At 36.8% G+C, this 26258-nt stretch overlaps 1 protein-coding gene across 23 annotated transcripts in view; it reads left to right on the plus strand.

The window, feature by feature from the left end:
- Nucleotides 1-13: 13 nt before the first annotated feature.
- Nucleotides 14-26258, plus strand: part of C2CD5 (C2 calcium dependent domain containing 5) — a 70609-nt gene continuing 44364 nt past the window's right edge. For 4 of the 23 annotated variants that reach the window (XM_069806621.1, XM_069806625.1, XM_069806627.1 and 1 more), the window contains exons 1-8: nucleotides 473-658; nucleotides 4849-4935; nucleotides 6831-7002; nucleotides 9234-9329; nucleotides 9904-10059; nucleotides 12481-12679; nucleotides 14186-14310; nucleotides 20906-20991. In XM_069806621.1, coding sequence (XP_069662722.1) covers nucleotides 569-658; nucleotides 4849-4935; nucleotides 6831-7002; nucleotides 9234-9329; nucleotides 9904-10059; nucleotides 12481-12679; nucleotides 14186-14310; nucleotides 20906-20991 — 1011 coding nt within the window. In that variant the 5' untranslated portion in view covers nucleotides 473-568. Of the gene's footprint in view, nucleotides 319-471; nucleotides 659-4848; nucleotides 4936-6830; nucleotides 7003-9233; nucleotides 9330-9903; nucleotides 10060-12480; nucleotides 12680-14185; nucleotides 14311-15271; nucleotides 15424-18295; nucleotides 18491-20905; nucleotides 20992-21918; nucleotides 21952-26258 lie in introns of those variants that run through there. The other 19 variants (XM_069806618.1, XM_069806624.1, XM_069806626.1 and 16 more) reach the window with 13 other exon arrangements.

Genomic DNA, 26258 nt, shown 5'->3' on the forward strand with positions numbered 1-26258 from the left:
CGTCCCACCGCTGCCCTGGGCCGCCCACGGCCGCAGTCCCGGGCATCGATGACTCGGCGCTCCAGCACCCTGACTTCCCCGAGAAGAGCCGCCGCAGCGCTAGCGCGGAACCCATCGAGGAGTCGACGTTCGACTTCCAGCGGGCTCTCCCTGCCCGCGGCGCCATCTTGGCGTAGAGGCGGGGCGATACCAGCCGGGGCGAGCTACGCCGGCGGGGCGCCCCGGGGCCTCGCCGCCGGCGGGAGGGGGCGGAGGACCGATCCGCTCCCGTCCCCGCTCCCTACGCCCGCTTTGTCGGCGGCTCGCGGTGCCGTCCCGGTAAATAGCGCATGCGCCCACCTGCCGTTCCCTCCCCGCCGGGTTGCGTCACGGCGCGCGTGCCCGGCGGCCGTTACGGCGCCGGGTCCGGGCAGCGGCGCCGGGCATGGGCGGGCAGCCGCAGACCGTTGCTCGCCGTGGCGCATGCGCGCCCGCTCCCCCGCTGCCCCTCCGTGCCGTGCCGTGCCGTGCCGCTCCATGGGCCACGCACTGTTGTTTTCTCCCTACAGCCGGGGGGAGGCGGAGGAAGATGCCGGGGAAGCTGAAGGTCAAAATCGTGGCAGGGCGCCATTTGCCGGTGATGGACCGCGCCAGTGACCTGACCGACGCCTTTGTGGAGGTTTGCGGGAGGGGAGGGGAGGGGAGGGGAGGGGCGCCGTGCCCCGGGGCGGCGGCGGGGGGGGGGGGGGGGGAGGAGGAGGGGGAGGGGGAGGGTGGCTCGCGCCTCGGGCCCGCGCACCTGCCGCCGGGCCCGCGCGCCTCAGGCACCTGCCGGGCCCCGCCGCGGCGGCCACGGGCGGGGGGGTGGGGGGGTGAGTTGAGGGAGCGCCTGCCGCCGCCGCCCGGGACGGCCCGTCCCGTCCCGTCCCCATGCTGTCCGCCCGCCCTGCGGTGACAAGTGCCGCCGCGGTCACGTAGGCTGCCGCGGAGCGCTGTCCGGGACGCTGCCGGCCGCGGCCCGCCTCAGCAGCCCCGGCCCGGGACGCGTTTCGTGCCTCCGGGCCCGGCCGGAGAGGTGCTGGGTGGGTTGCAGCCCCCCCCCCCCCCCCCCCCCGGCGTGGGCAGGGTGGGCCAGCCCCGGCCGGGGCCGGGTGGGCGATCACGGCCCGCCGGGGGGCTGCGGAAATGGCAGGGAGCACCCCGAGACCGTGCCCGTGTCCGCGGGGGTGTTTCTAAAGGGGCTTCTGGTTTCCCCTTGGGTGTCGTTTTTAGCGGACAGCTATGCAGAATTTGAGTGGCGTTTCGGAAGCGCTCTGCTCTTTTCCAGCCTCTCTTGGCTGAGGGTTGTTACTGAATGGCTCCTGTTGGTACGGCAGCCAAATGGAATCCATGTCGGCATTCGACAGACGTGTTGTAAGCAGGATGGCGAAGTAGTAAAAGAGCGTTTAAGTCATTTGTGTCTCTGCATATGTGAAGTGCAGAGTGGTTGTGCAGGCTTTACTTTTAAGGCCGATATTCGTACTGTTTAAAGTACTTGAAACGCTAAAATATTTTTGAAGAGTATTTTTACTGGACAAATATTAAATATTGTTTACATGTTTAAATCACTTTATTGCACCAAAAGTAGCTAACCTCAACCTTCTTTACGATCATACAGTTAACAGGCAATATATAGGGTGTTTCTCAGGAAGGGATTGTAAAACAAATTGACGCTATCCTTCTGTTTTATGATTCATTATTTCCAATATGAGTAACTTAGAACGTTTCAGTAACATTCCATAGATTCAGAAATCATACTCTCAGAAAAAGCAAAGAGGTGTTTAAAAATGGAATGCTATCTAAATGCATGCTTGTACCACAAAAAGTAATTGAGGTTGGCACCATACTGGAATTACGGTAGGAAGACAGAATGTCTTTCTAGAACTGTATAAATTGAAAAGTCTGATAAGATCAAAATAGATTTTGGGTATATAAGTCCTAGTTTGGTTGGGTGCTTGAAAATTTGATTGACATTAGACACTAAGCGCATTGCTTAGTGGCACAGTAAATTGGTAATAAAGTAAAAATGTATTTCTCATGTGCTTTTCAATGCAGCTGAAAAAGTACACAGTTCTATTTTATTAGATGAATGACAGTCATTTAGCTTAATATTTCAGTGTTTGGTTTCAGATGTTTCATCAGGCAGTTTTTAATTTACAAACATTTCTCTTGTAATTTTAAATTTGATTAATAGGCAGCCTACAGCAACTTGATGTGTGCTACTAGGAGACAGGGAAAACAGGAGTAGGAAATACAGTTCTCTAATGAGTTTCATTGGGCCTGTTTTTATGCTGCCTTGAGGAGAAACAGCTCTCTTCTACTGTTGGTCGCTCGTTCCCAACCCAGCTCCATCTGTGCCAAGCCCACTGTCTGAGTAGCTGTGTAGCAAAATAGATTTGGAAATTCATCTGGTTAAAGACTAGCTTAGCAAGAAAGGAAAATAAAATTTTTCAGGGTCATTCAGAAAGATCAATTTGCTTAGCTGGGTTAATGTGCAGTCTTAGCACAAATAAGGCTAAAGAAATATGTAGATGGGGCCTTGGTTTTAGGACTGTTACTTAGAAAGACGGTGGGAACTACTCTTTCTGCATGTGGAGTAGGCAAGGCAGCAGGTAAGGTTAATGTTTTTATTTTTCGGTGCAAGGTTGCTGAAAACATTTTCACTTAAAAAGGAAAGGCTGAAGTAATGTTAAGATACTAGTTGATTCACTAGTCTTTAATTTCCTTGTTAAATTTTCTAATATAAATCTGGAATTAGAAAAGAAAATGAGAAAAGACTTTAGAGCTCTTACTTGGCTCAGGTTATGTGTAACTCGGATTTTGCCAGCATATGTGATCTGGAGCAAATTAGCACAATTTCTTCTGCAATTGTGCTTCTGAATTTGTACAGCAGACAACAGTGTAGTGCTTGATTATCTCTACTAGCTTTAGTGAACTAGTTTGACTACTGGAGAAGTTCAGTTATAGCTGCCTGGGGCTCCAAGGGAACTAATTTACTCCCTAGATAACATGTAAAAATAGGTTGGGTGGAGCTCTGGGGTGTGTTGTGTTTGGCAGCTTCTGGTGTATAAGGTAGCTCACTTGAAACTAGTGTCAGTATCACTTTATTATACTGTCTTGTGAGATGAATACACCTTCTAAGTAGCAGTGCTGTTAATTTTTTGTGTGCACACAGGTTGCATCTGCCTTTTGATAGCTAGATGATTTTTTGCACTGAGGTTGCTTAGTCCTGTGTTTTCATACCACTCTGGCTTTTAACTGTAAAGCAACTTCTTTTTGAAAAGCATTACAGTTCATTGAATAAGATAGGGAGCCCCACCGTTTTTTTATTTGTTTCTTTGGTCACAAATGCTGTACAGAGTTCTCTTGACTGAGATACGTACGGTTATATATGCAGAGCTCACTGTGAACTCCAGTTCTGCGGTGCTTTAGGCTTTTTAAATTAACTGGGTGTACTTAAGCAAGCGTAGAATCTCTTTAGAGTTGGGGTGTGCACCTATGCAGAATAATCACCATATTACTGAAACATGCAAAGTGTTTATTTAATACTTCATTGAGCAAAAGTGTTTAAAAAAATGCTATACAGTTTTCTAAAGCTAGGCCTAAAGTTAGTCTCCAAAATCCAATTTAGACTTTTAAAAATAAAATGGCATTCAAAATCCACAACTGTATTTAACTGCAGCATTTCTTTTATATCAGCACACTCATTATTTTCTTAAGAATCTTGAATGAATTAAAACCCATAACTTTGGGTATTCATAAGTGCCATCAGATACTTGATATGAGTTGAAGTACTAATTACTTTGAGAGGCAACATTCAGAGAACTACAAGCATTGGTAAATGGTTTGGAATGAAAGCTGCAGCGAAATAAAGGCTCTTGCATTGTACAGCATGGTTTCTTGATGTGTGCAGCATTACAGAAATTCAGTTTCACTTAAAAAAAAAAACAACAAAAAAACCCAAACAAAAACCAAACACCACCACCCCCCCCCAAACCCAGCCAACCAACCAAAACCCAAAAAAACCACCACCAAATGGGGTCATCCTGAAATAGACTCCTATGGAGACCAAATGGCGATTCCTGAAATAGGCTATTATGTGATTGAAGGTGCATTAATAGAAGTATGGAGAATATTTAATCTTCAGTAACTGGAGGTTACAGGGATAAATACAGAGCTATGTATATGTAGTCCCTCTAACTTTTTGCCTGTATGCTTCCTGGACTTTCCTATATTTTAAGAAAAAAATAGAAACTGATAAGGTGCTTCCTCCTTGCTGCTCTGAATTTACGGATATGTGTCCAGCACACCAACATTGCAGTTAATGGAGATGGTTTCAGTTATTTTCTGGTGTGTATCTGGGGAGATTTCTTAAACTGAAGAAATAAATTTACCATTGTTACCATTTATTTCTTTATTTCTTTTATAAATTGTCAATAAAGCTGATTTAGAAACCCTAGAAAGAATAGTAATAGGACATAAACTATAAATATTTAGATGGAATAGTTTTGCTTACAGTACTTCTAAACAGAAGGCAAAGAGGGTATGCCAAGTGACTTTGAATAGCCAATATAAGCGATATTTTTACCTCTCAAGTGATTGAGGAGGAAAAGAAACAATTTTAACAGTAGGAGAGGGAGATTTATTGGAAGCGTTGTTGATACATGAAAGGTTACTTACTGATATATATGAATTGATTAAAAAACCCACTCTCACTGAAACGAACAGGATTTGTTGATATTATTGTAATCTGTATTTGAATTTATTTGCATGTGTAGATTTAATGAGAGTTTCTAAATTTATTTAATAATTGAATGCTTGTATTTTTAGGTAAAATTTGGAAATACAACATTTAAGACAGATGTGTATCCCAAATCACTTAATCCTCAGTGGAATTCTGAGTGGTTCAAGTTTGAAGTAAGTATTTTTTAAGAGTTTGCCTATATCTATGTAGACACTCTGGTTTAGATACCCTTGATGAAATAATTTCATTTCAGGCAGAAAATGAGTTTTGAGGAGTGAATTGTAGTTCTGTTTAAATACATGTGAAGCCTTTTCAGCAAACCTATCTACAGTTAGTCCTTGTTTGCTAAAGGTGTTTCATTGGCTTTTTAGGACTGTTTGTAAAGATAAAATCTTGCCAGATTGGATTCAGCTCAAATGTTATTCTGAGTAATACTAAAAAAGACAAGACAGAGGTGAAGGTGGGGGGGAGAACAGCATTATGGATTAGGCTTTCAGATGTCAGTATGGGTGCAGTTCTATTTTTTTAAAGGGGTAATTTTGAGTAAGGAAAGTTAATTGGTATTTGAAATGTTACTTTGGGTTGCAAAAATAATGCACTTGACAAAGAAGAAAATGGAGAATTCCTATGAGAAAATTACAAAATAAAGAGCTTGGACAACATTTATCGGACACTTTCTTTTCCCATTTCCTTATGTAATAATGAGGATACTCAGCTTTTTCCTGTAATTGCTTGTGCTTTCCTGCATCTAATTCGTTGATGTCTTGACATTATGCCCTGAACAAGTGTTTACATATTCTTCTTATTTTTTGTTATTGCATTTTTTTATTACCTTAAAAAATAATCATGTAATAGTATTTAGAATAAATTAATTGTTAAAACATTTGATTATATAGTACTGGTTCATTTATAGTGTTCTAAGATAATATCACAGTATAAACATGGTTGTAAATATATGTATGTGTCATGAGTGATGTAATAGCTGGTAGTGTTAGAACTATTTTAAAGCAAATATAAAATAGTAAGGTTGGGCAGATTATTATTCAACAAGGAATGCTTGATTAAGAGCATCTCTTAATGAGCAATCCATGTTGATTGAGAAAGTAGTACTGTGGTGTTGAAATTCAGGGGTTTTTTTATCTTTCAGTTCCTAGGGTCATTTTGGGGGGGAGGGGAAAGAGCTGATCTGTGTGGAGGGTTAACTCTGTTCATACAGAAAGGTTTTTTGACAGTAACAGAAATCTCAAAATTATCTTTTTGCATGGAAAAATGGATTTGGGAAAGAAAAGAGCCAAACAGCAACATTGGCGGAGGCGGGGAGGGGGGAAGAATTCCACATTTCAAAGAGTGGAAAAACACTAACTGCTTAAGACATTTTATATGTGTGTGTGTGTGTGTAGTTTGATCTTTTTGCAAGATTAGATGTTATAATTCTGCAAACACTTACGTGAGTCATCCCATTGCATTTAGCAAACCTGATTCTTCGTTTGTGATGTTCAACACAAAAAGTTGCAGGATGTCTTCTTTGTCCTAAAAAAATAGGTGAGGTATTTGTAGATGGATTATTGCATTTATTTGGAAAAGTGCATGTCTGAAATACTGAATTTTTAGAGCAGGTTGTATGAAATGTCTTGTCTTCTTTTAAGCCACTGACCAGTTTGGAAGGGTGAGAGCGCCAATGATCATAACTTTATAACTATTATAGGGGTATAATAGTACTCTGAGATGCTTTATCTTAAATTTTCTTTTTTTTTTTTTATGAAAATGTGTATTGTGGAGATGGGTAGACAATCTAGGGAATGTGACTTAAATCATGTGGAATCACTGTAATCTTGCTCTTTTGTTCTTCTCCCAGTGATAACGCTGGTTCCAGGATCTCACCAGTCTGTGAAGGGGAAAATCAAAATAAGTGAATGCATTGTTTAGATGCAGGAAATTGAACTTACAGATTTATCTGTGTCAGGTCACTGTACATAACTAACTCTCCTCTTTTTTGCATTTGTTTTTCAGCAGTGTTTCCTAGCATTTTTTTTAAATACTCAGATTCCATTTTAATATTTGTTTCTAGGTGGATGATGAGGAGCTACAAGATGAGCCTCTCCAGATCACAGTTCTTGATCATGATACCTACAGTGCTAACGATGCCATTGGCAAAGTGTACATAGATATTGATCCTTTGCTCTATAGTGAAGCAGCTACAGTTATTTCAGGATGGTTCCCAATTTATGATACTATTCATGGTAAGACTTGCTAATTTAAAAGTAAAACAATGTTGTTTGAGGTGTAGTCTGCTTCTTAAAAGCTTAATTTCTGTTCGCTGTCTTAAGAATTTTATAATAATTTTAGCCTTGAGAGCTGGAAAGCTACTTTTCTGGTGTTTTTTTTCCTTGTTTCTGGCATGAGAAAATTTTTGGCATAGTAGTTCAGACTAGTGCTTGGCAGAATGCCTTCCATAGATCTTGTGACAAGTGGAAAAAAAATCTTCACAGGGTATTTAAAATAGTTCCTGCAAAATTCAGATTAAAAAAAAGATGCAAACATACTTTTTCTATTACCACGTGTTTACTAAAATAATATACTTTTGCCGAAGTCACTTGGGGTGTGCCTTCCTGGGATGTTGGATAAACTTCACTTGAGTTGGAGGGACAGGATGTGACAGATCTTCAACATAAAGTACAGGATGAAATTCCTTTTCCCTGCAGAAAGTATTCTCAGTGCTAGGTACATTTCATCAGAATATCTTGAAGGTATGAGAAAATGAGGTTAATGACATTTTTGCCTTTGATTTTAATGCAACACAGCTTTTGTCCCAGAAAGTCAAGGTCGTTCACAGCAATTAGCTTGCTGCTTGAATACCTTATTGCAGAACATCTGTGCGGTTGTCATTACCACCCTTGTTCATTATCCAGTGTGAATTAAATGACGTAACTATGTTTAAAGCTAATTATAAATCATTGTTGGGAAATCGTGGTATTTAGTAGATGATCATTGTAACTGATGCAAAGTATTTTTTTATATTTAAAACAGTTTTATTGAAGAGTGTTTTTTTGAAAAATATTGCATGTATTTCTGTTACTTATCCCTTTGTTCTATTCACATTTTCCTATTGTACATTTTATTTTGAAGTTAAATTAGGTGAACAGTTGTCTCAGGATGTGTACAACTTGTATGTCAGAGAGAATTAGATTTCTGTATATTTTTCTAGATATGTTAGTATTTCACAACTTTTTCCTGTTAAGTAAAATCAGAATTCTTACATTTTCATGCTCATAGCAGTAGATGCTAATTATCTTGATCCTTGGCAAACAGTAATTGATGCTTCCTTAAAAAAGTAATGCGAACCTGAGGCACTTCCTGTTATAGTAACTGAAGGCTTCTTTCTGCTGGCATCTTGGAAGATAGATCTAGGTGACTTTAATGTAATAATGTCAGAGTAAATCTACAACTCTAATGCGTGCGTTTGAGTGTCATATACTTATGTAATAAAGGCTTCTGAAGACACTAGAGATCAGACTCATCAAGAAGTTTATTCCTCATTGTGTCAGAACCTATAATATGTGAAATGATTCTGTTATTGGGTGGGCAAAAAGAAGGAAAAAGTTCAGAATAGGTAAGTGGAAAAATCAAAAAAGAATGGCTGTATGTTGAGGAAATAGTCCGTTATTTAATTGTGGCCAAAAATTAAGCTTTTTCCAAAGAGTCTGTAATACCTTATTTTTTATGTATTTATTCTCATAGTCAAATGTTTTACAAACGTTTACTGTGCCACTTTGTGGTTCTAGAAAGAACCATAAATTTTCTCATTGGTTTAAACTTCAGAGAGTGGCTTTACTGTGATTTTTGAAACCATTTCAAGGAGAAAATATAAAGCTTTTTGGTGTTGGTCAGAGCTTTTTCATGTGGGCAGGACCATAGTTTCAAGGCATTTATACTCAAAGTTAGTACTGCCAACCTTTTGTGTTAAGGATATCTTGGGACAGTCATGGTGCGTAGATACTGATTTTATACCCTTCCTACTTTGATGGTCCAGGGCAAAGGAGTAGAGAGAGCACTTGCACACTGCAGCAGCGGTGGCTACTGTCGTATCAGGAGGCTGATGGCTTCTGTTTTCCCAATCCCATCTTTCTTCTGAAAGTCCTCTTTGTTGCAGCAGGTACTTGAGGACTGTTGCTTGCATAACTGCAGCCTCGAAGGCTTGGCAGAACTAGAAACTTCCTCTGAGATGTCTCTGCAGCAGACCTAAGAGGCAAGGAAATCTCTTCCTGCTCCTCTGGCCCAGGCTAGAATTGACATGTGAACTGCCAGTTGAACCGAGTGGTTCTAGCAGGGTTACAGTACATTCTTTGCAGAAAAACTAACTCATTGGTAATAGAAAGTGCATTAATTACTAATAATAGGGAGTAATTAATAGGGCTAGTATTGTATTAATTTCTGACACAGCTTTTCATTTTTCATGTTCTTTTGTTGATAGGTATACGTGGAGAGATAAATGTGGTGGTGAAAGTAGATCTCTTCAATGATTTAAACAGATTTAGGCAGTCATCCTGTGGAGTCAAGTTTTTTTGCAGTAAGTAGAGGAAAAAAGTTTATTTGAACAGAAAACCTTTTTCCCCCCTTCTTTTCTTTCTTCACCTGTTCTGTCAGTTTCCCTTCTTTCACCAGCTCATTGCATAAGCCCAGTGGAGATTACATTGAAGCCAGTAGCAAATGCAGAAAATTGTTTTGTTTCGTGTGCTTTTTTTAAATGAATTTTTCAATTGTTCATATTTCAAGACAATGTAAATAACTGGTGGGTTTTTTTTCCCCCGTTATCTTTTTTAAGTTGCATTTCAGTGCATGTGCATTCGCACATTATGTTATTTTGGGTGCATATCCTGTTAGAGGCACAAAGTGAAAAGGTTTCATAATGGTACATGTTGTAACTGATGTACTGGACAGTTATCTTATTAGTGTTCCAGGGTCTCCCAGAACAAAACTGCTTGGGTATGTCCATGTTTTAATAGAAAATCATGTGGATTACTTTCTGCAATCATTCACATCACTTCTTACGTGTAATTTTATGTTTTTCTTGGAATTCTTGGTTCAGACTCATGCCTTACATCTTTCATATATATATATATTTTTTTTTCTTTTTTTAACAGCTACATCTATTCCGAAGTGTTACAGAGCAGTAATAATTCATGGATTTGTGGAAGAACTTGTAGTTAATGAAGACCCGGAATACCAGTGGATAGACCGAATTCGTACACCAAGGGCATCGAATGAGGCTAGACAAAGACTTATTTCACTCATGTCAGGTATTTAGCATGTAGGCTGTAGTGGTGATTGCTGCTTTTAAGAATATTCGCCATTTAAATAAGTGACTTGCTTAAGTCAAGATTGTATCTGATTTTTTTTGTATTAATTATGTTTATTTTTTCAGTTCAGTGTCTTCTGTTTCCAAAGGTTCTATTGTCCAAACTGATGGCCAGTATGGGTGACTTTTTTTTTTTTTTTTCCTCCTCCTTCTTGATGATGCCATGCAGCTGTCTAATTTGTTGGTTGTTTTTAGGAAGGTCAGAGAAACCTGTGGAACTTCCTTGAAGATGTTCTTAACCCATATGAGGAGTATTACTAGAATTTTGACTCAAACCATTAAAATAACAAACTACTCCACTGTCTTTGAACTACTTTGTGTATATTTGTTCATATACTTCAATCTCAGATACTGTGTGTATTAATACTTATCCTGCTCATCCCATCTTTTCAAAGTCAAGATAGGTTCATTGTTTCTCAAGCATACTTCTGTATTGCCTTGCATTGTTTCTGCAGGACATACCTGCAGTTCCTGGAGACACCAGTGATTAGAGTCAGTTGATGTCTCCACAGTATCAAGTATCTTCACAGATTTTTTTTTTTTTAATGTGTGTGTATTACTGATGCTTATGAACAGCAATTGTGAACCAAGATCCTCCTGTTTCAGCGCCAATAGAACAGAACAAAACACCCCTACTGTAGAGTACTTGCACATGAAGACAAGAGGCAATTAATAGATAGAGGTGGACAATATTGAAGGTGTAAGGAATACAAAGAAATGATGAAAAACAGCTACTAGAATGATAGGCAGTGGTTTCAGTTCTCTAATGGGCTCTTAATGTTAGATTTCTTGTAGATATAGCTATGTTTTAAGGAAGATACTAAAAGACAAAGTGAGTAGGGTTTTGCAAGCATGTATGGAGATCTTTAGTAAGTGGGGCAAGAGGTCATGGAGATGTTACTGAGTATCTTCATTAGGAAAGTCAGCACGTTTTGAGGAAAAATGTGAAAAAACAATATTGTCATAACTGACATGAATTCACTTTTTAGGAGGTTTTTAATATAACTCCCCTAGTATATCAGTTGCATATCTCTTGCCCTGCATAAATAATGAAAGTGGATAAAGTAGCACATGTGGAAGTATTCTGCTAGATTTTATTAATATTTTTATTCATAGCAGTGGTTAAGAGGAAAACACCCAGAAGACCTCATAGCAGTACTGTTTTGTATCATGTAATATAATGCTTCACATTGCAATCATTGTTACTGGTGGCCACACCTAAAGAATCCTGAAGAAATCTGTAACTTCTGAGAATGACCCAGACTGTTTCATAGACCTCTCTCATATTATGTGTTGTGTATGTAAAAAAGAATTCAGTCTCAACCTTGGCTTGAATGGAATCCATAGCAGTTTTCACTCAGCTGGAAACTTTCATACTCAACCTCAATCTTGGAGATCTTTCAAGACCAGTACAGGCATAATTTCAGACTCTGTTAAGAAGTTTACAATAGGCACCTATTCTGGTAATTTTAAATCCAAGCTTCTAGAAAGCAGTAGTGATCACTTCATTCCACTTGGATTTCTTAACATCATTGACATTGTGACTGTTAGGTTATCCTCTGTGACAGCGAAGCTTTTTCAGCTTGTTAACAGGATTTTGGAGATCTTTCATTTTTATCACAAGAGAGATTATATTTTCCACCTAGTATTACCAAGAAATCTAGCTACATAGATCAATTAACTTTTTTTTTTTAAACATCCTGCTAAGTAAGCATCTATGGCAGACCGTTGTCTTATAGTTACAGCCTTTCAGTCCTTGTGTGCAGCTAATAAAGGAGAAATTGCAGTTTTTTGTTTGCAGTGAGAGTGCCATATTTGGTATCCTATTTTGTTTATTTGGCATTACGTTTTGTAGATGAGGCTGCCATATTAAACACTATTAATTTAAAAAGAGCAAAGAGTATGAATTAGGTTGAAATATGCTTAAATAAGTGTAAATAAAAAATTGTAGATGCCTATCCATATGGATTTCAAAGATGTTGCATTGTTGTGAACTGTATCAAGGACTGCTTAGAAACTTGTGTGTTTCAGCACACATCTTGATCATCTCTTTCTCTAAATAAGTAAAAAAGGGAAAAACAATGAAAATAAAAAGAGAAAAACATTTCTGAAATAACATGTTGTTTTGGAAATCAGAATAGATTTGGAGAAAAAAGGAAAAAAGCTGTGCGAATCGTGAGTATCACATGATGTTATAGGAGGCAGAGATTGTGACCAACTGCTTGGCCCAATTATGTAAGCTTGGATCTATTACCTGTTTTAACTGACTGGGTTGGCAATTCCAAAAGCAGAGGCCAAAGACCACAAAAGAGAATAGGGAAAGTTCACTGCAATTATGAGCTTTTTACCTTTTGTTTTGTAGGTGAATTGCAAAGGAAGATTGGCTTGAAGGTGCTTGAAATGAGAGGAAATGCTGTTGTTGGTTATTTGCAGTGTTTTGATTTGGAGGGAGAGTCTGGACTAGTAGTGCGAGCCATAGGAACAGCCTGCACATTGGATAAATTAAGTAACACATCAGCATTTTTACCTGCATGTAACTCCCCATCCAAAGAAATGAAGGAGTAAGTATGAATTAATAGTTTGTAGGGAAACAAGTTTCATCCCTCTTCTTTTCATACTCATTCAGTTTTACATAACTGGTGTGATTTCTTTTTTCCCCAGAATTTGTTTTTCTTTTGTAGTTTTATTTGTCTGCAACTCAGTTGATATTCCACAATTTTGAAGTGTTTTAGGTTGGATTACTTATGTTATTTCTTTAGAAGCTGAAGTGGTAATCCTTACTTAATATGACTTTTTTGAATTTACATAGCAACGGTATTATGTATCCTTGGGTTGTGATCCACCAATTTCCTAACTAATAATTAGTTCTTTGACTCTGTGTTTGTACAATAAACATTTTTGTGAGGGCTTCGTATGATATATCTTCTGTTCAAGATTTTCCAAGTTCAGTACAATCAGGTTGGAGCATTTATGCTGAGCATGTAAGAAAAGATAAATTTTGAATTCAGACAGTTGTGTCAGTGATTTAGAGAATGACCCTGAAGTAGTCTCGTCTTCTCTTGTGTGCTTTGCTTTTTACTGTTGCAAAACAAGTAGAGCTATTGCAAAATAGGTGGAGTTAAACAGTGTACTTGCAGAGAAGACTTTTTATGATGGGAGGTAGAATTTCTTGATCTTTGTTATATCTACTGCAGCACCAAACACAGTTTGAATACAATTTTTTAATGTGCATACAAATTAATAGAAAAATACTTACTGTCTTCTTCAAATTGTTACTACTTTGCTGCTTGGATAAGTTAGTTACTTTGTTTGGTAGAGTGATCCAATTTCTGGAAGGAAAAAATGGCAGCAAAAAGTTTACTACTTGTGCTATGTTTCCAGATGCATTAATTGAATTAGCCATTTTCATTAACTTGAACTGTTGTGTCATTACAATAGCAATTAGGCATTTTTGTTGTGCAGGCATCGGTATGCTCTGACTTCTCAAAATTACTGGTTTCTATTTCAAATCATAGCTTGTTTAACTTGTCTTAATTTTAAAAATTTGCCATCAAAAGAGCTTCTGGATACAATGCAGCATAAAATAACAGTGGTGATTTAAGAAAAAAAAAAAAAAGGTGGACCTGGTAACTACCAACTTAAGAAGCATTCATAAATAAATCGGTAGCTTTCACCCTGGAGCAAAATGCGGAAATTCCACCCCGCAAATAATCCACATTCAGCTTGGTGGTGGTTATTGTCAGAATCATTGTCCCTCAGTCCAAAAAACCAGAATGTTTCTCAAAGCCAGCAAAATCAACTAATACTTCTTATTCTTGGCTTTACTAACTTGATGCCCTGTTGCCAAAGCATCAATTACGCATTCACAAGCTAGTGCTTAAGCTGTTCCTTTCTCTCTTTTTATTTCATCTGGACTCTTGCATGCTAGGAATTTAAATTCTTAGAGTCTGCTTAAAGTAAGAGATCTCCTCTAGCTAAACTTCCCTGAAATCATTTATAACATAACTTTGCAACCTGTTTGTATGTATTGTTTTCTTTTCTTCCACCTTGGCTGCAAATTCTCTCAGGTCTCCGCTGGTTCATCCGCCAAGCCATGGATGCCGCTCGACTCACAACAGCCCAATTCACACTGCTACTGGCTCACGACTTACTCAGAACTTCTCTGTGTCTGTTCCCACTCTCATCTACACTGGTACGAGACTGCTCAGACTCAAGAGCTGGGGAGAGGCAGGCCACAGGCACAGTGGTCGCAAAGTGCAGGCAGGCAGGCAGTGTAGGCAGGTACCACCCATCTTTTCTCCCTCATTTTCTCATGGAGACACCTTCTATTGTCAGTGAAGAACTACTCTGTGTGCAGCTGCTGAAACAAAGGCAATAGTTTCTTGAAAATGCATCGGAGTCTCTTCCACAAAGCCACACTCTTCATTTCTTTTTAACATGCTTACTTCCTAAGAAATTAAGTAAAAATAAGTTGATGTATCTGGGGAACATACATGTTTTGATTGGAGTTCATAATTGCTTTCAAGCATAATTCAGATATGGTATTTAGGTTTTAAAATGGTTCTAGGAAGGGTATGTGCCATTTGTGGAAGAGATGGTTTTAGAGAGCAGGTAAGTCAATCTGTGCATAAGTGAACTGTTTGTCAATATAGTTGTTCCCATAAAGATTCTCCTCTTTGCTCTGTTTTTAGCTGTGGCATGCTGCTGATGCTATAGGATAAGGAAACATTTTTTTTTTTTTTCCCTTAAAATGCATATGTGTGTGTATACATAAATGTATGAATATGTATAAACACAAATATAATTTGAAATCATTTTTTCTTTATTAAACTAACTCAAAGCATTGTGTATTTGACCAGATTTTTAAGCCATAAACTGTTCTCAGTTTTTTCTTTTGCATATATATAATTTTTTTGTCACATCTCATGCCTTTCATTTGGCTTAATTGTTTTGTTGTAGATTATCAGCATCTATCTGTAGAATGCTGAATGGGTAAAACAGCATTTCTTTGCCTCTGGCCTCATCCCCAGTCTCGCACCTAAGGAATAGCTGCTGGCCCTGCCCCAATCCCATCCTGGTGTTTGGATCATGCTGCTGTCAGCCAGGTCCTTTGGCACAGGATTACTGAATATGTTTCCACCTTCTTCTGGCAGGATTCCCTTCAATGAAGATCCCAATCCCAATACTCATTCATCAGGACCCTCCACCCCTCTGAAAAACCAAACCTATTCCTTTTCACCTTCCAAGTCCTACAGTCGACAGTCCTCTTCTTCTGACACAGATTTGAGTTTGACACCCAAAACTGGTAAGGCGCTTCCACCCACTTTTTGTTTTAATTTGTGTTTCTCTTTTTATATTTTCATTCAACCCCTTTTTGCTTTTTGGCATTTAAGTTATCAAAATGATGTGGAAATTGGAGACTTTAGATAGCACCCCTCAAGCTTGAAAGGGTTTCTGTAGGGTGAAAATTTTAAATCCTGCCTATATTTCCACTATTCTGGATAACATTAAAATGACATTTGTAACACAACTGTATTCAAGTTGAAATAAAACATCTGAGAGCGTTAAGGGAGTCCTAAGTAACTGCCTTTTTCTTATTTCCTCCATTTCATATTACAAATCATGGGAGTACATTTCTCACCACAGTATGTTAAGGACAGTGTTACTAAAACTATGTAGTCATCAGGCCTAATGTGTTGTGCTATAAGTATATTGTATACATTTCTCTGATTTTTAACTCCTTTTTGCAAATGCGATACTAGAAATGTAGCAGCTGCTGTCTTTTTATTCTCCTTGGTATACGAAAATGGCTTTACACACACGGTATACATTTTGAAAGTAACTTAAGTTATACTCCAGCCATCTTCAAAAGCATTTTTCTTTCTCCATTGGGCTATCATAATTTCTTCAGCTTGTTTCCTTCCTCATTTTTTAGTCTGTGGTTAGAATTATTTCAGCAGTGATGTCAGCACAACTCAAAGAATTATTGTTTGTTTATTCTCCATTATGTAACCTATGCCTTGAATTTTACTACCATAGGGCAAATTATTTTGCAGAATTGTTTATAAAAGTTTGGTTGTGTTTTAAATGGTGTTTTAAATTGTGGTATTTGAAGCTCAGAACATTCTTGTCTCCGTCTAATCTAGTCAATTTTTAAGCATATTAAAGCAGTTGATTCAGCTTTACTTCTTGATAGCACCCCTTTCAAGAATTTTTCCAAGTAGATAAGTTAAATGTTGCATTTGAATGCAGTTTTATTAAATATTTTACCCAGTTTATTCCCTAGATACCTGTTAAAAAATGTTCCCAATTAGGAAGCTGTCTTTTTTAGTACTATCTTCTCTGTCCTGTTTTTAAAGAAACCGCAAACAAAAGCACGCTTTTTTTTTTTTTGGTCCTTTTGTGTAAATGATAACTGTTTTGTGGATAACCTATGGTGGTCACTTGTTTAAAGGACCTACAAATATAACTGGATGTTTATTGCATAGGAGAACCACAAATTAATGTATTTGGTTTGGAATATTTGGAAACCTGTTTCTTTTGATCAGTTTTTCCGTGGTAAGAATCATGTCGAGTAAAGGATTTAAATGTTACATGGATGGTCATCTTTACAGATGTAAATGTTCTGAATTCATGAAGGTGGCAGCTCATTGTGAATTTGTCAAGTTTTTAAAGCGGCAACCTTATATCATCTCTGGCAATGTTACGTAGGTAGATGGGCCCTCTCTTTAGTCAGTTCATTCAGAACTGAAACAGATTGGGTCATCAGTACCTCTTATTTGGGGGGATTTTTCAAGTATATAAAGATATTTTTTAGCTGTCTTTTTAGTATTAAAGCTAATAGCGGGCATGCTTTTGCTTACTAGCACTGTCTTTTTAGCAGCTTTTAACTCTGCTACTGAAACTTGCCTTAAGAGGATTTGCTGGTTGCATTTAAAAATTCTGTATCTTAGTATTACAGGCTAGATTTTGAAACTTAATAGCTTAAAAGCACAGTATCTCGAGTCATTTGTTTCACCTGTTACCAAAAATTTGATGATGTGCAGAAGATACTTCCATAACATACTAAATTCAGTATGTTGTTTTTAGCAATCACTGTATATGTTTAGACCTCTGTTTTCATTTCCTAAGACTGTTATTAGGTTGGAATATTTCAGTATGAAAGTTGGTGATGTTAGTGTTTAAAAAAAAAAAGGCAAACAAGTGACACATGAAACATTACCAAATTTGAGATACCCATTACTCAGATTGGCTGATGTGAAAAATGAAGTATTTTCTGATATTTCTGCAGTACATATTATTCCTCTATTTCTCAGTCAGGTAGCTAGTGTGTTCATGTGTTTGAGATGGAGACTAACCTGGAAAGAGTGCAGATACCACAATTTCACAGCATGAATAATTAAATAGCAGAGACTGAAACTTGGATCTACTTAAGCATCTAGTTTTCAGTAGCTCCAAACCAGGAGAATATTACCTTAATGTCTTCTATAAAATACAATTGTGATTGTGTTATCCATTCTGGTCTATACCTGGTCTAAATATGAGGGGAAATTATTCTGTGCTGAGAAAGCTTGTTTTGGTTTGAAGTTCGATGACTTCTGTGAATAGTGATACATTTTATGCCACTGCAAACTAGCAGAATATCAGGCTGATGAAAAGCATGACATATTTTAATCAGGTAATACATTTTGATGTGACATAGTATATGTTTGGAGGAAATTGAGAAGGTGGGAACTCCTTTTCTTTGTGGGAACTCTACAAGATTCATGACTCTAAAAATCATAGACAAATCCATGACTTCTCTGGAAAATAACTTTTTATACCTAAGTAATGAAAGTAATCAAATTAAATGTGTGAGAAGACTGTGTTATTTAGCCTTTACTCCATAGTATTTGTTATCAAATTTTGTATAAAATTTAAAATAAATGTTAGATTGCCATGGCTTTTAAAAAAAAAATTCAGAATTTAATCGGGTCATGATTTTTGAGAACATGCTTCTCATTCACATTGTGGAGCCGTATTGTCATTCTGTTTCTTTGTTTGTTGAGAAATAATTCAGCAGTAAGTGCTGGTTCATTTGGAGAAAAAAAAAATGCTTCATTTTGATTTCTTCCGTCTGTTTTTTTTAGTCATCTTCTGAATCTACATCTCTTTGTCTCTATTACTTTCCTCCACAGCACCTTCCCCACAGGGACCTAGGATTTTCCTGTTTCCCAGCTCCCCTACACTCTCTTGTGATTCCCCACATCTTAAAAAGTCCTGTCTCCTCCTCTCGGGGTCTAGCCTTAACCCTCTACACTCTAGCCATGTCAGCCCAGTTGTTCTGAGGAAAAGTGTTTCTTTCACTGAAGAGCTGCTTCTGGCTGCTTCTGGTAGGATCAATCTATTATGGCCTTTTAAACAAACTTTTAAGAAAATGTTGTTGTTATTTGATACGGGGGCATTTAACACACAGCCTTCTATAACCCTATGTTTTTGTTCAATTAGCCTCTGAAAACTGCTGGCTACATGACTATTCATACCATCTCTCACCTCTGCCCCAGAAGCTTGAAATGGCTTCAGAACTTACAGGATTTGAAACATGTAGTTTATGCTACAGAACTTTCTCCTTTTCCCTCTCAAAATTTCCTTTGGCAATTGGACTAAAATAATTTACTTTTTTTTTAATCCCTCTCATTCCCTTCACTTTGTTGTTCCTATATTTTGCATGGAACAAGCACTTGCTCATTAATTTATTTATAATTTATTGAAATAATGGCTATCAGATGGCTAGCAACTTTGCTCTTTAATGTTCTAAACAAAGCCTGTACAAAGTTTTTATTTGTACTGCTTCCTTTTCCATTTCACTTGACATGCATTATTTTCATAGATTTAAATTAAATAGTTGATATTACTGCTTTTTTCTGTAGAAACTATTTTGATTAGTTTACATTTTTTGAGTTTGTTTCATGTCCAGTATTTATGCTATGTTTGTCTGATTTACTATTGTATGGTCCCTGACAATGATGTTTAGAATCAATGCCAAATAGTAAAAGCGATTTAATCTTGTTTAATGGGACTATACAGATACTAATATTTTTGTTTCCTTATCCAAGAACAGCTAAAAATATTTTTTTTAAATTACAGTATTTTATATATATATAATTATATGGTAATGATAGCCTAGTAATTTTTGAAAATGTTAGGAATTAATTAACATACATTATTAAGTCCAGTATTATTTCCAGATCTCCCAGTCTTTGGTTAAAACAAATAACTTCACTATGATGTATATGTACAATCTCATTCATGTTTATTAGATGCTTGATCAGAAGAAAAAAAAAACTAGCAAGGAACTGTTACATTAAATTAGTTATAAATTCTGTAAAGAAAACCTTGGCTTCATTCATAACTGTTGCACTGTAGTGTTTGTATTTCATCCTGCTCCTGACACTTTTTTTTTGTTCTTTATCCTGTGCTTTCCTATACAACTTAGGTGTTTATTTTTGCTTTGTCAAGTTAGCACTGATGATTTTAGATACAAGAAATACCAATGATAGTATGTTTTTAGGCATGAAGTATTACTAAGAAAATCTGATTCACCAGCATTGTGTTTACTTTAGGAAAAACACAATCTTGGTATGTGTTTATTTTTTACTTTTGTGATTTCTAACTGTAGAGGAAATAACTTACTGTCATACATATAACCTGCATCTTGACAGACTCAGTTAAGAGTACAGTTCCTTGATAACAGATAATTCAATAGCAAAGATATTTGTGTATCTGATAAACTTTGATCTCTTCAGAAAAGCTCCTGTATTGGGGGGTAGGAGTGGGAGTAAAATATGTGAAGGAAGGAAAGAGAGAATTACTTGTATTATGCAAAACTGGAGTTTATTTCTTATTTTCATTTACAGATAATCTGCAGGTTATGTGTGTGCATATATAGTAATCAAATAAGTGTGGCAGTTTTAAATGCTGAGCAGTAGTCCTTAGCTTATTTGAATGAATCAGATGAGTGAATATTTCATTGCATAGATATTAAAGAAAATAAAAATAACTGGTATTTTTTTTTCAGAGTTTATATTTCAAATCAAAGGATGTGCATTGCCTTTGCAATTTTCTTTTTGGTCCCAATCATGCATTATATGGCTACTGCTGTAATTGTGTGTACAGTCTCCTCCCAGTTAGGAGAGGTGATTTAGTTACTCTGAAACTCTCAGAAAGCCAGATTTTTATTACTTTTTTTTTTTTTAACTGATAATGATAGTAGAGAGAGAGACTATAAAGTCGTCTGGCAGAGAGGCATCGTTCAACAGTCTGGAATTAATGGTGACATTTCAGCCCTTTTTGATAAGGCCTGAAAATCTGATTATGTAGAAACTTTCTGTTAAAGGCAGAGAAGGTAGATCTATATTGAAAGCATAGGCAAAACTCCCAACAGTAACAAGAAGAAACAAAAAAAGGTAGTTATATGTCATAGGAAAGAATTGCAAGCCCAGATCTTTAAGTCTTTGTATTTTGAAGTTTTTTTTGAAATTCAGGTTGACAGCAGAAAAAGATCTTAGATCAGGGGGGTTTTGTCTAAATGCTAAAAAACGACTGCTAGTCATGTGAAAACCAAATCCCAAACAGCCCCCCCCAAGCCCAAATTAAACTGTGGTGCTCAGCATTTCTTTTCTGAAAATTTAAATTATGGGGATAATTTGACTGTTTTCAGTGACTATTATGTATATTTTAAAATCAAAGTTTGATTACAAATTATAATATATGTTTCTTTGAATGTTGTTTGTACTGATACTCTTCAGGAATGGGCAGTGGGAGTGCTGGAAAAGAAGGGGGGCCATTTAAAACTCTTTTAAGACAACAGACTCAGTCAGCTCTGGAACAAAGGGTAAGGCATTTTATACTTACATTGCTGATCTACTAAAGTGAAAACTTAGCTTGTAGTAAGTTAAATGTTTCCTGTTACTTTCTGTTTAAAAATACGTGTAACTTTTAGGTCAGAAGACGTACTGCAAATATTGAACATTTAATAGCCATTTTATATACAAATTATTTAAATTTTAATGTTACTAAAGCATTAAGAAAAGTGGAGCAACTAACTGTAATGTGCACAGCACTCAAGTGATTACAGTTGGTGGTGTAAGAAACAGAGCAAAAATTACTGCTGTTTAGTCTCTTGAAGTTATTGATGCGTGTGTAAGTGTACTATTTTACCATCATGTATTAAGTTTTTACAGAAGCCAAATTCAGAAACATTGGAATAGCTTTAAACAAGGAGAATATCCCATTTATAATTGTGAAAACTTTCAGTTTTGAAAAATAGAGTTGGCACATAATTTGGCCTTTGTTCCACAACATGAAAAGGTGTGCGTGTAGCCTTTAAAAAATGGTAACTTACATAAACCTAAATCACTTCCCAAGCAATAAGAGGATTTACAGCCTTTTGAAGAACCTCTATAGGACTCAAAAAATGTGATCTGTTGTTATGCCGAATAGACTGTATAATAAAAATAGTGGTTATAATTCTTTGTTTAAACTTTGGAATGAGTCCTTGCAACTTTTTTTTAATAGGTTATATACTGCTTTTGTCAAAATGTTATTAGTGAGGTGTCTTGAAGGCAGAAATGTGAATGTTTTCCTATTCAGAAATAACTTCTAGTTTAATTACAATTTCTGGCTACCTGAACTAATTACATAGAACCATATATGTTTGTTGAAAACAAAATCAGCTACCTCTGTGAAATATAAGTGAATAGCTACTATTTTGAGTAAGTGGATGATTCTCTTCTCATTTTTTGTGTTATCGATTGCTAAGGGAGGATCGCCTCATAGGTTCTGTAGAAGGCGGGTATGTTCCAAAACATTGTGTGACTCTTTTTGTAGCCCTTATTTCTTGTATTGAGGATTTCTAAACAATTATTTGAAATATTTTGGTTTTCTTTTTTGTGAGGTTTTGCAGATTTCTTTGTAATCTTGTTTATGCAGAATTTTAAAATATTTGTAATGTTATTTTCAAGAACATTTATCAGATGGTAATATTTTTGCTTAGTATTTTGCATGTTGATATATTTCCATTAACATTTTAATTTCTCTTTAATTACAAATCCATGGCTTTTTGTTTTTAACGTTTTAGTTTGAAAAAAATGCTTTAAAAAGAGCCTTTTCTCTGTTTACCTTTGTTTTTGCTAGCTTTTCAGACATTTCATGGCTGATCTGTTATTTCCTTAGGAAGCTTTTTAAAAATAATTGAAAATGTAAATTAAGAGCACTTAATGCATTTTTAGAGCTTGAATTATTTGCACACTGTTTTGATAAGGCCTGTGTATGGTCTGGTGGAAAAAAAATACAGTAAAATGGGATGGAAACGGGTTGAGTCTGTTATTGATGATGACGTAGCAAAGCATGCAGACTGTTAATTGATACAAAAAATATGTTCCTGCTGTCTTTCTGAAAATTTCATATTGGATGTGGTTTTGCTATGGTTACATTTTACGGTCACCTTAAGGTTGAGTTACTTAACTAGAATGAATAACACAAGTTGTTTTGTATGTTTTAATATCGCACACATAAATAGTGCACTCTAGTTACCTGTCTGGATTAGTTAGGGTAGCGCTTATTTGGGAAAACAAAGAATAAATTCAATATGTATAATATAGTTCTACATATATTAGATACATGGTAAGTTCTTTTGAGTCTTAGTACAGTTTATTTGGGTATATGGTAGTGCTAAGGCATATTAAAACCCATTCATTTAACTGGATGTCTCCACAGCTTTTTTTTTTAATCAGATGTGTTTTTAATGTGTTAGTTAAATAACCCTAATTGCAAACGAGAACAGATTTTGTTGGAGCGGTAATATTACTTGATTTCTTCTGGTGAAATACACCAGCTATGGAAAACTCACATACATGTTACGTTGTACTTTTAAGATATTTTTAGCAATTCACAGGATGCCTGTTGATAGCAAGTGTAACTCTAGCACAGCTATCTTTGTGTATATTTTTACCTATAAAAGTGTATGTTGTATTTCCATCAGTGGGAAAATTTGAGCTTACTTTACTCATAAAAAAATTAGCCTACATTTTTGTAGAAATGTCCAAATGCTGCTCTTGATGGTATTTTGTATCTCTGACCTCAGCTTGGACAAATGCTGTTTTATTCCTCCATGTTTGCATTCTGCAAGTGCTTGAGATCTTTACTGCTGCCTTTTCAAAATGGAGATCTGTTGATCTTCATCTCTGAAGAGCACTGCTAGATAACTGTTGTGTTAGAGTGCCGTTCTCTGTGTGATTCTTTTGGCTGAAATGCCAACTCAAGCAACTTTTCTTTCCAGCACCTTCTTGTTACTATCCAGCCCAGAGATGGCACAGTAAATGTGCTTAGAATAAAAATAATTCAACCAGGAAATTAACAGTATATTAATGTGGACCAGTTCCCTACTCTGGTTCAGCCCAGAAAGCTCTATGAACATACCTGAGCATTACGAGCATTATCTGAGGGAGTGGTGCAATGATGGGAATGAATGAATGGCTGGAAGGGACTCTTGAGAACTGCTTCAGCTGGCACTAACACCACATGATATGTGTGTGTAACCTTGTTCCATGTGCTTTTCATTATTTTGTGTGTCTTTGTGTGAAATGTAGTTAAAAAAGAACACTAGCAATACATGTATACATATACAGAAATATTTTTAAACATTGTATTAAAAAAATATTTATGAGGATTTTATTGTAACCTTATCAGACTTTCCCCAAATACCAACTATAACATCTTTATGTAGTTGCAAGGATTAAACCAGTGACAGTTCTTTCAGGGTCTATGCAGTCAATGACTGTGAAATGGCATAGTGAATTGGTATTGGTAGAAGGATTGACCATCTTCAGTTGTAGCTTGGAAACTTTAAGGTTATTGTGTCTTCTTACATGTGGGAATACTCTGTGCTTGCATCACCTTGATTGCAGTAATAGAGGAGATTTGTAATAAAGAAACACTGCGTCTGGTTCTTACAGAATCTCTGTTTTCCGTGCAATAAATATAGCTTTATAATTTTTAAGTATTGCAGGTTACCACATGTAATTGAGGCTGGAACTTGTGTTTGAGTAATATAATAGTAAAAAACCCAAATCCTCTAAATGAGCTTAAAGGGGAAGAAAAGCCATCGTATGAAGTGATGGCATTCCATCTGCGTCAGAATGAATGAGACATTATTAATGGAATAAGAGTATGTCAGAATGGTTCAGTCGGTTACCCATGTTTGCCTGCCGCTGAAATTAACTGATAGGACATAGGTCTAATTTTAGCATGTATCTTATACAGACTTGCAAGTATCGATATGTTGATTGAGATAAAGCCGGGTTACTATTTTATAGTTTTATTCCTGGTTTGTAGTGTAGGGAGTCAGGCAAACTGGAAGTCTGAACATGTTAAAATTACTTGCAGTACACAGCCTTACGAAAATGAACAAAAAATGAAAGTAATTTCTGAATCTTCATATAGATTAAAGAGCATTGGATGTGCTTATGCTTCAGAGCATGGAGTATCATTCACTTTGTTCACTACATACTACTTTAGCACAATGTAAGTGTGAGTATATATGTATATATAAAATGCGAATGTAGTATGGGCTTAATGGAATTTCATACAGGTGGCATATGCAGTAGACTTATTGATTTCTATGTTTCTGGGAAAGCTGATTATTTTTAATGTCATTAATGTTGGATAACTATATTCAAGGGACAGAGCAAACGTGTATGTTACATATTTAAATGTAAGTTAGGCAGAATGAGTGTCATGGAATTATACAGGGACAAATATTATCAGTATGCTTGTGAATCACTGAACAGTTGATATTACAGAACCACAGTGAAAGAGGGTTCTAACAAAGTGTTGATATACTGTACTGCATTTTTTCCATTTTTCATCATGAAAGATGTACAGAAGAGGAGTTCAGACTGTGTTGTAGTCAGAGCTTTCTGACTGTTCTGATAACCTGCAAAGCACTTTGTGATCTGTTAGAACCTTCTGGATGAATCTTGATGTAGCCCTCTCTAGAGATCCATCGGTGATCTTGAAGACAGATTAGTCAAGCAGGTTTGCAGAGTCCTGTGGTGAAATCTTTCTGCTTTTTAATTGCATCATAAGGCACAACTGTAGGTTTTAGTGTTTTTGGGGGTTGGTTTGGTTTGGGTTGGTTGGTTGGTTTGTTTTTCCTTCTGGTTGTTGATACTGTGGTTGCTGATTTCAAAGTTTGCCTCTTAATTTTGAAAGTCTAAGCCAAACAAAAATCCAGAAAACTTGAAGTTTGCAGGATCTTTTAAAAGTTGTAAGAGTTCTAATAACAAGTGTGGCAAGAATTCTGAAGTATTAATTTTTAAATCTCCATTGGACTTAAGTTTAAGAGGACTTTTCATGCCATGTATTGCTGGAAGAACCATGATCCTCATTTAATCTGCAGCATGTACGCTGTTTAGGTAGAAGCTCAGTTGAACTGTACTTTTGCAAGTGCTTCAAGTATGTGAGAAAGGAATCTGTATGGTACTTTCTCTCATATAAAATTATGGTGTTTATTTTTTCTATTTAACCAATCATCATGACTATATAAACCACGATTGCATGATTTTTCTTTTATATTTCTTTTTTTGCCTCTATGCATTTAGAATTGCTGAACATAAATCTATTGCCTTTCCCCCATAAGTGTGCTATCATGTGTATATTAGACATTCCATAGAATGTCTCTGTAGAAAATAAAATCTTCCAGTTTTGGGCTCACCTCCTTTGAATATGACTGTTTTATTTCATCATGTGTGTCATAAAAAATTACTGCTATCACTTACTTTGCCTCTTGTATGAACCACATTTTTGAGTAGTTGCTGAAACTTATTAATTCTTTGTTTTAATTACAAATTACTAAAAACTAATTTATGCAAATGAATTGGAAGTGGATTTCCTCAGTTTAAGAGCTTGCAGTTGTATTTCAAAGATTTACGCTTTATTCTAGAAGATGGATATGTATGTACTTGTTACATTTAGTACTTACAACACTAGCAAAGCAGTCCATTAATATTTTTTAGGTATGTTTTCCCGTAATAAGACATTCATCATTCTTGCGAGACTACAGTTTGTTTTACCCTGTGCTTCAGGATGAAACTGCAGTCA

Source organism: Haliaeetus albicilla, chromosome 19 (genome assembly GCF_947461875.1).
Source record: "Haliaeetus albicilla chromosome 19, bHalAlb1.1, whole genome shotgun sequence".
NCBI lineage: Eukaryota > Metazoa > Chordata > Aves > Accipitriformes > Accipitridae > Haliaeetus > Haliaeetus albicilla.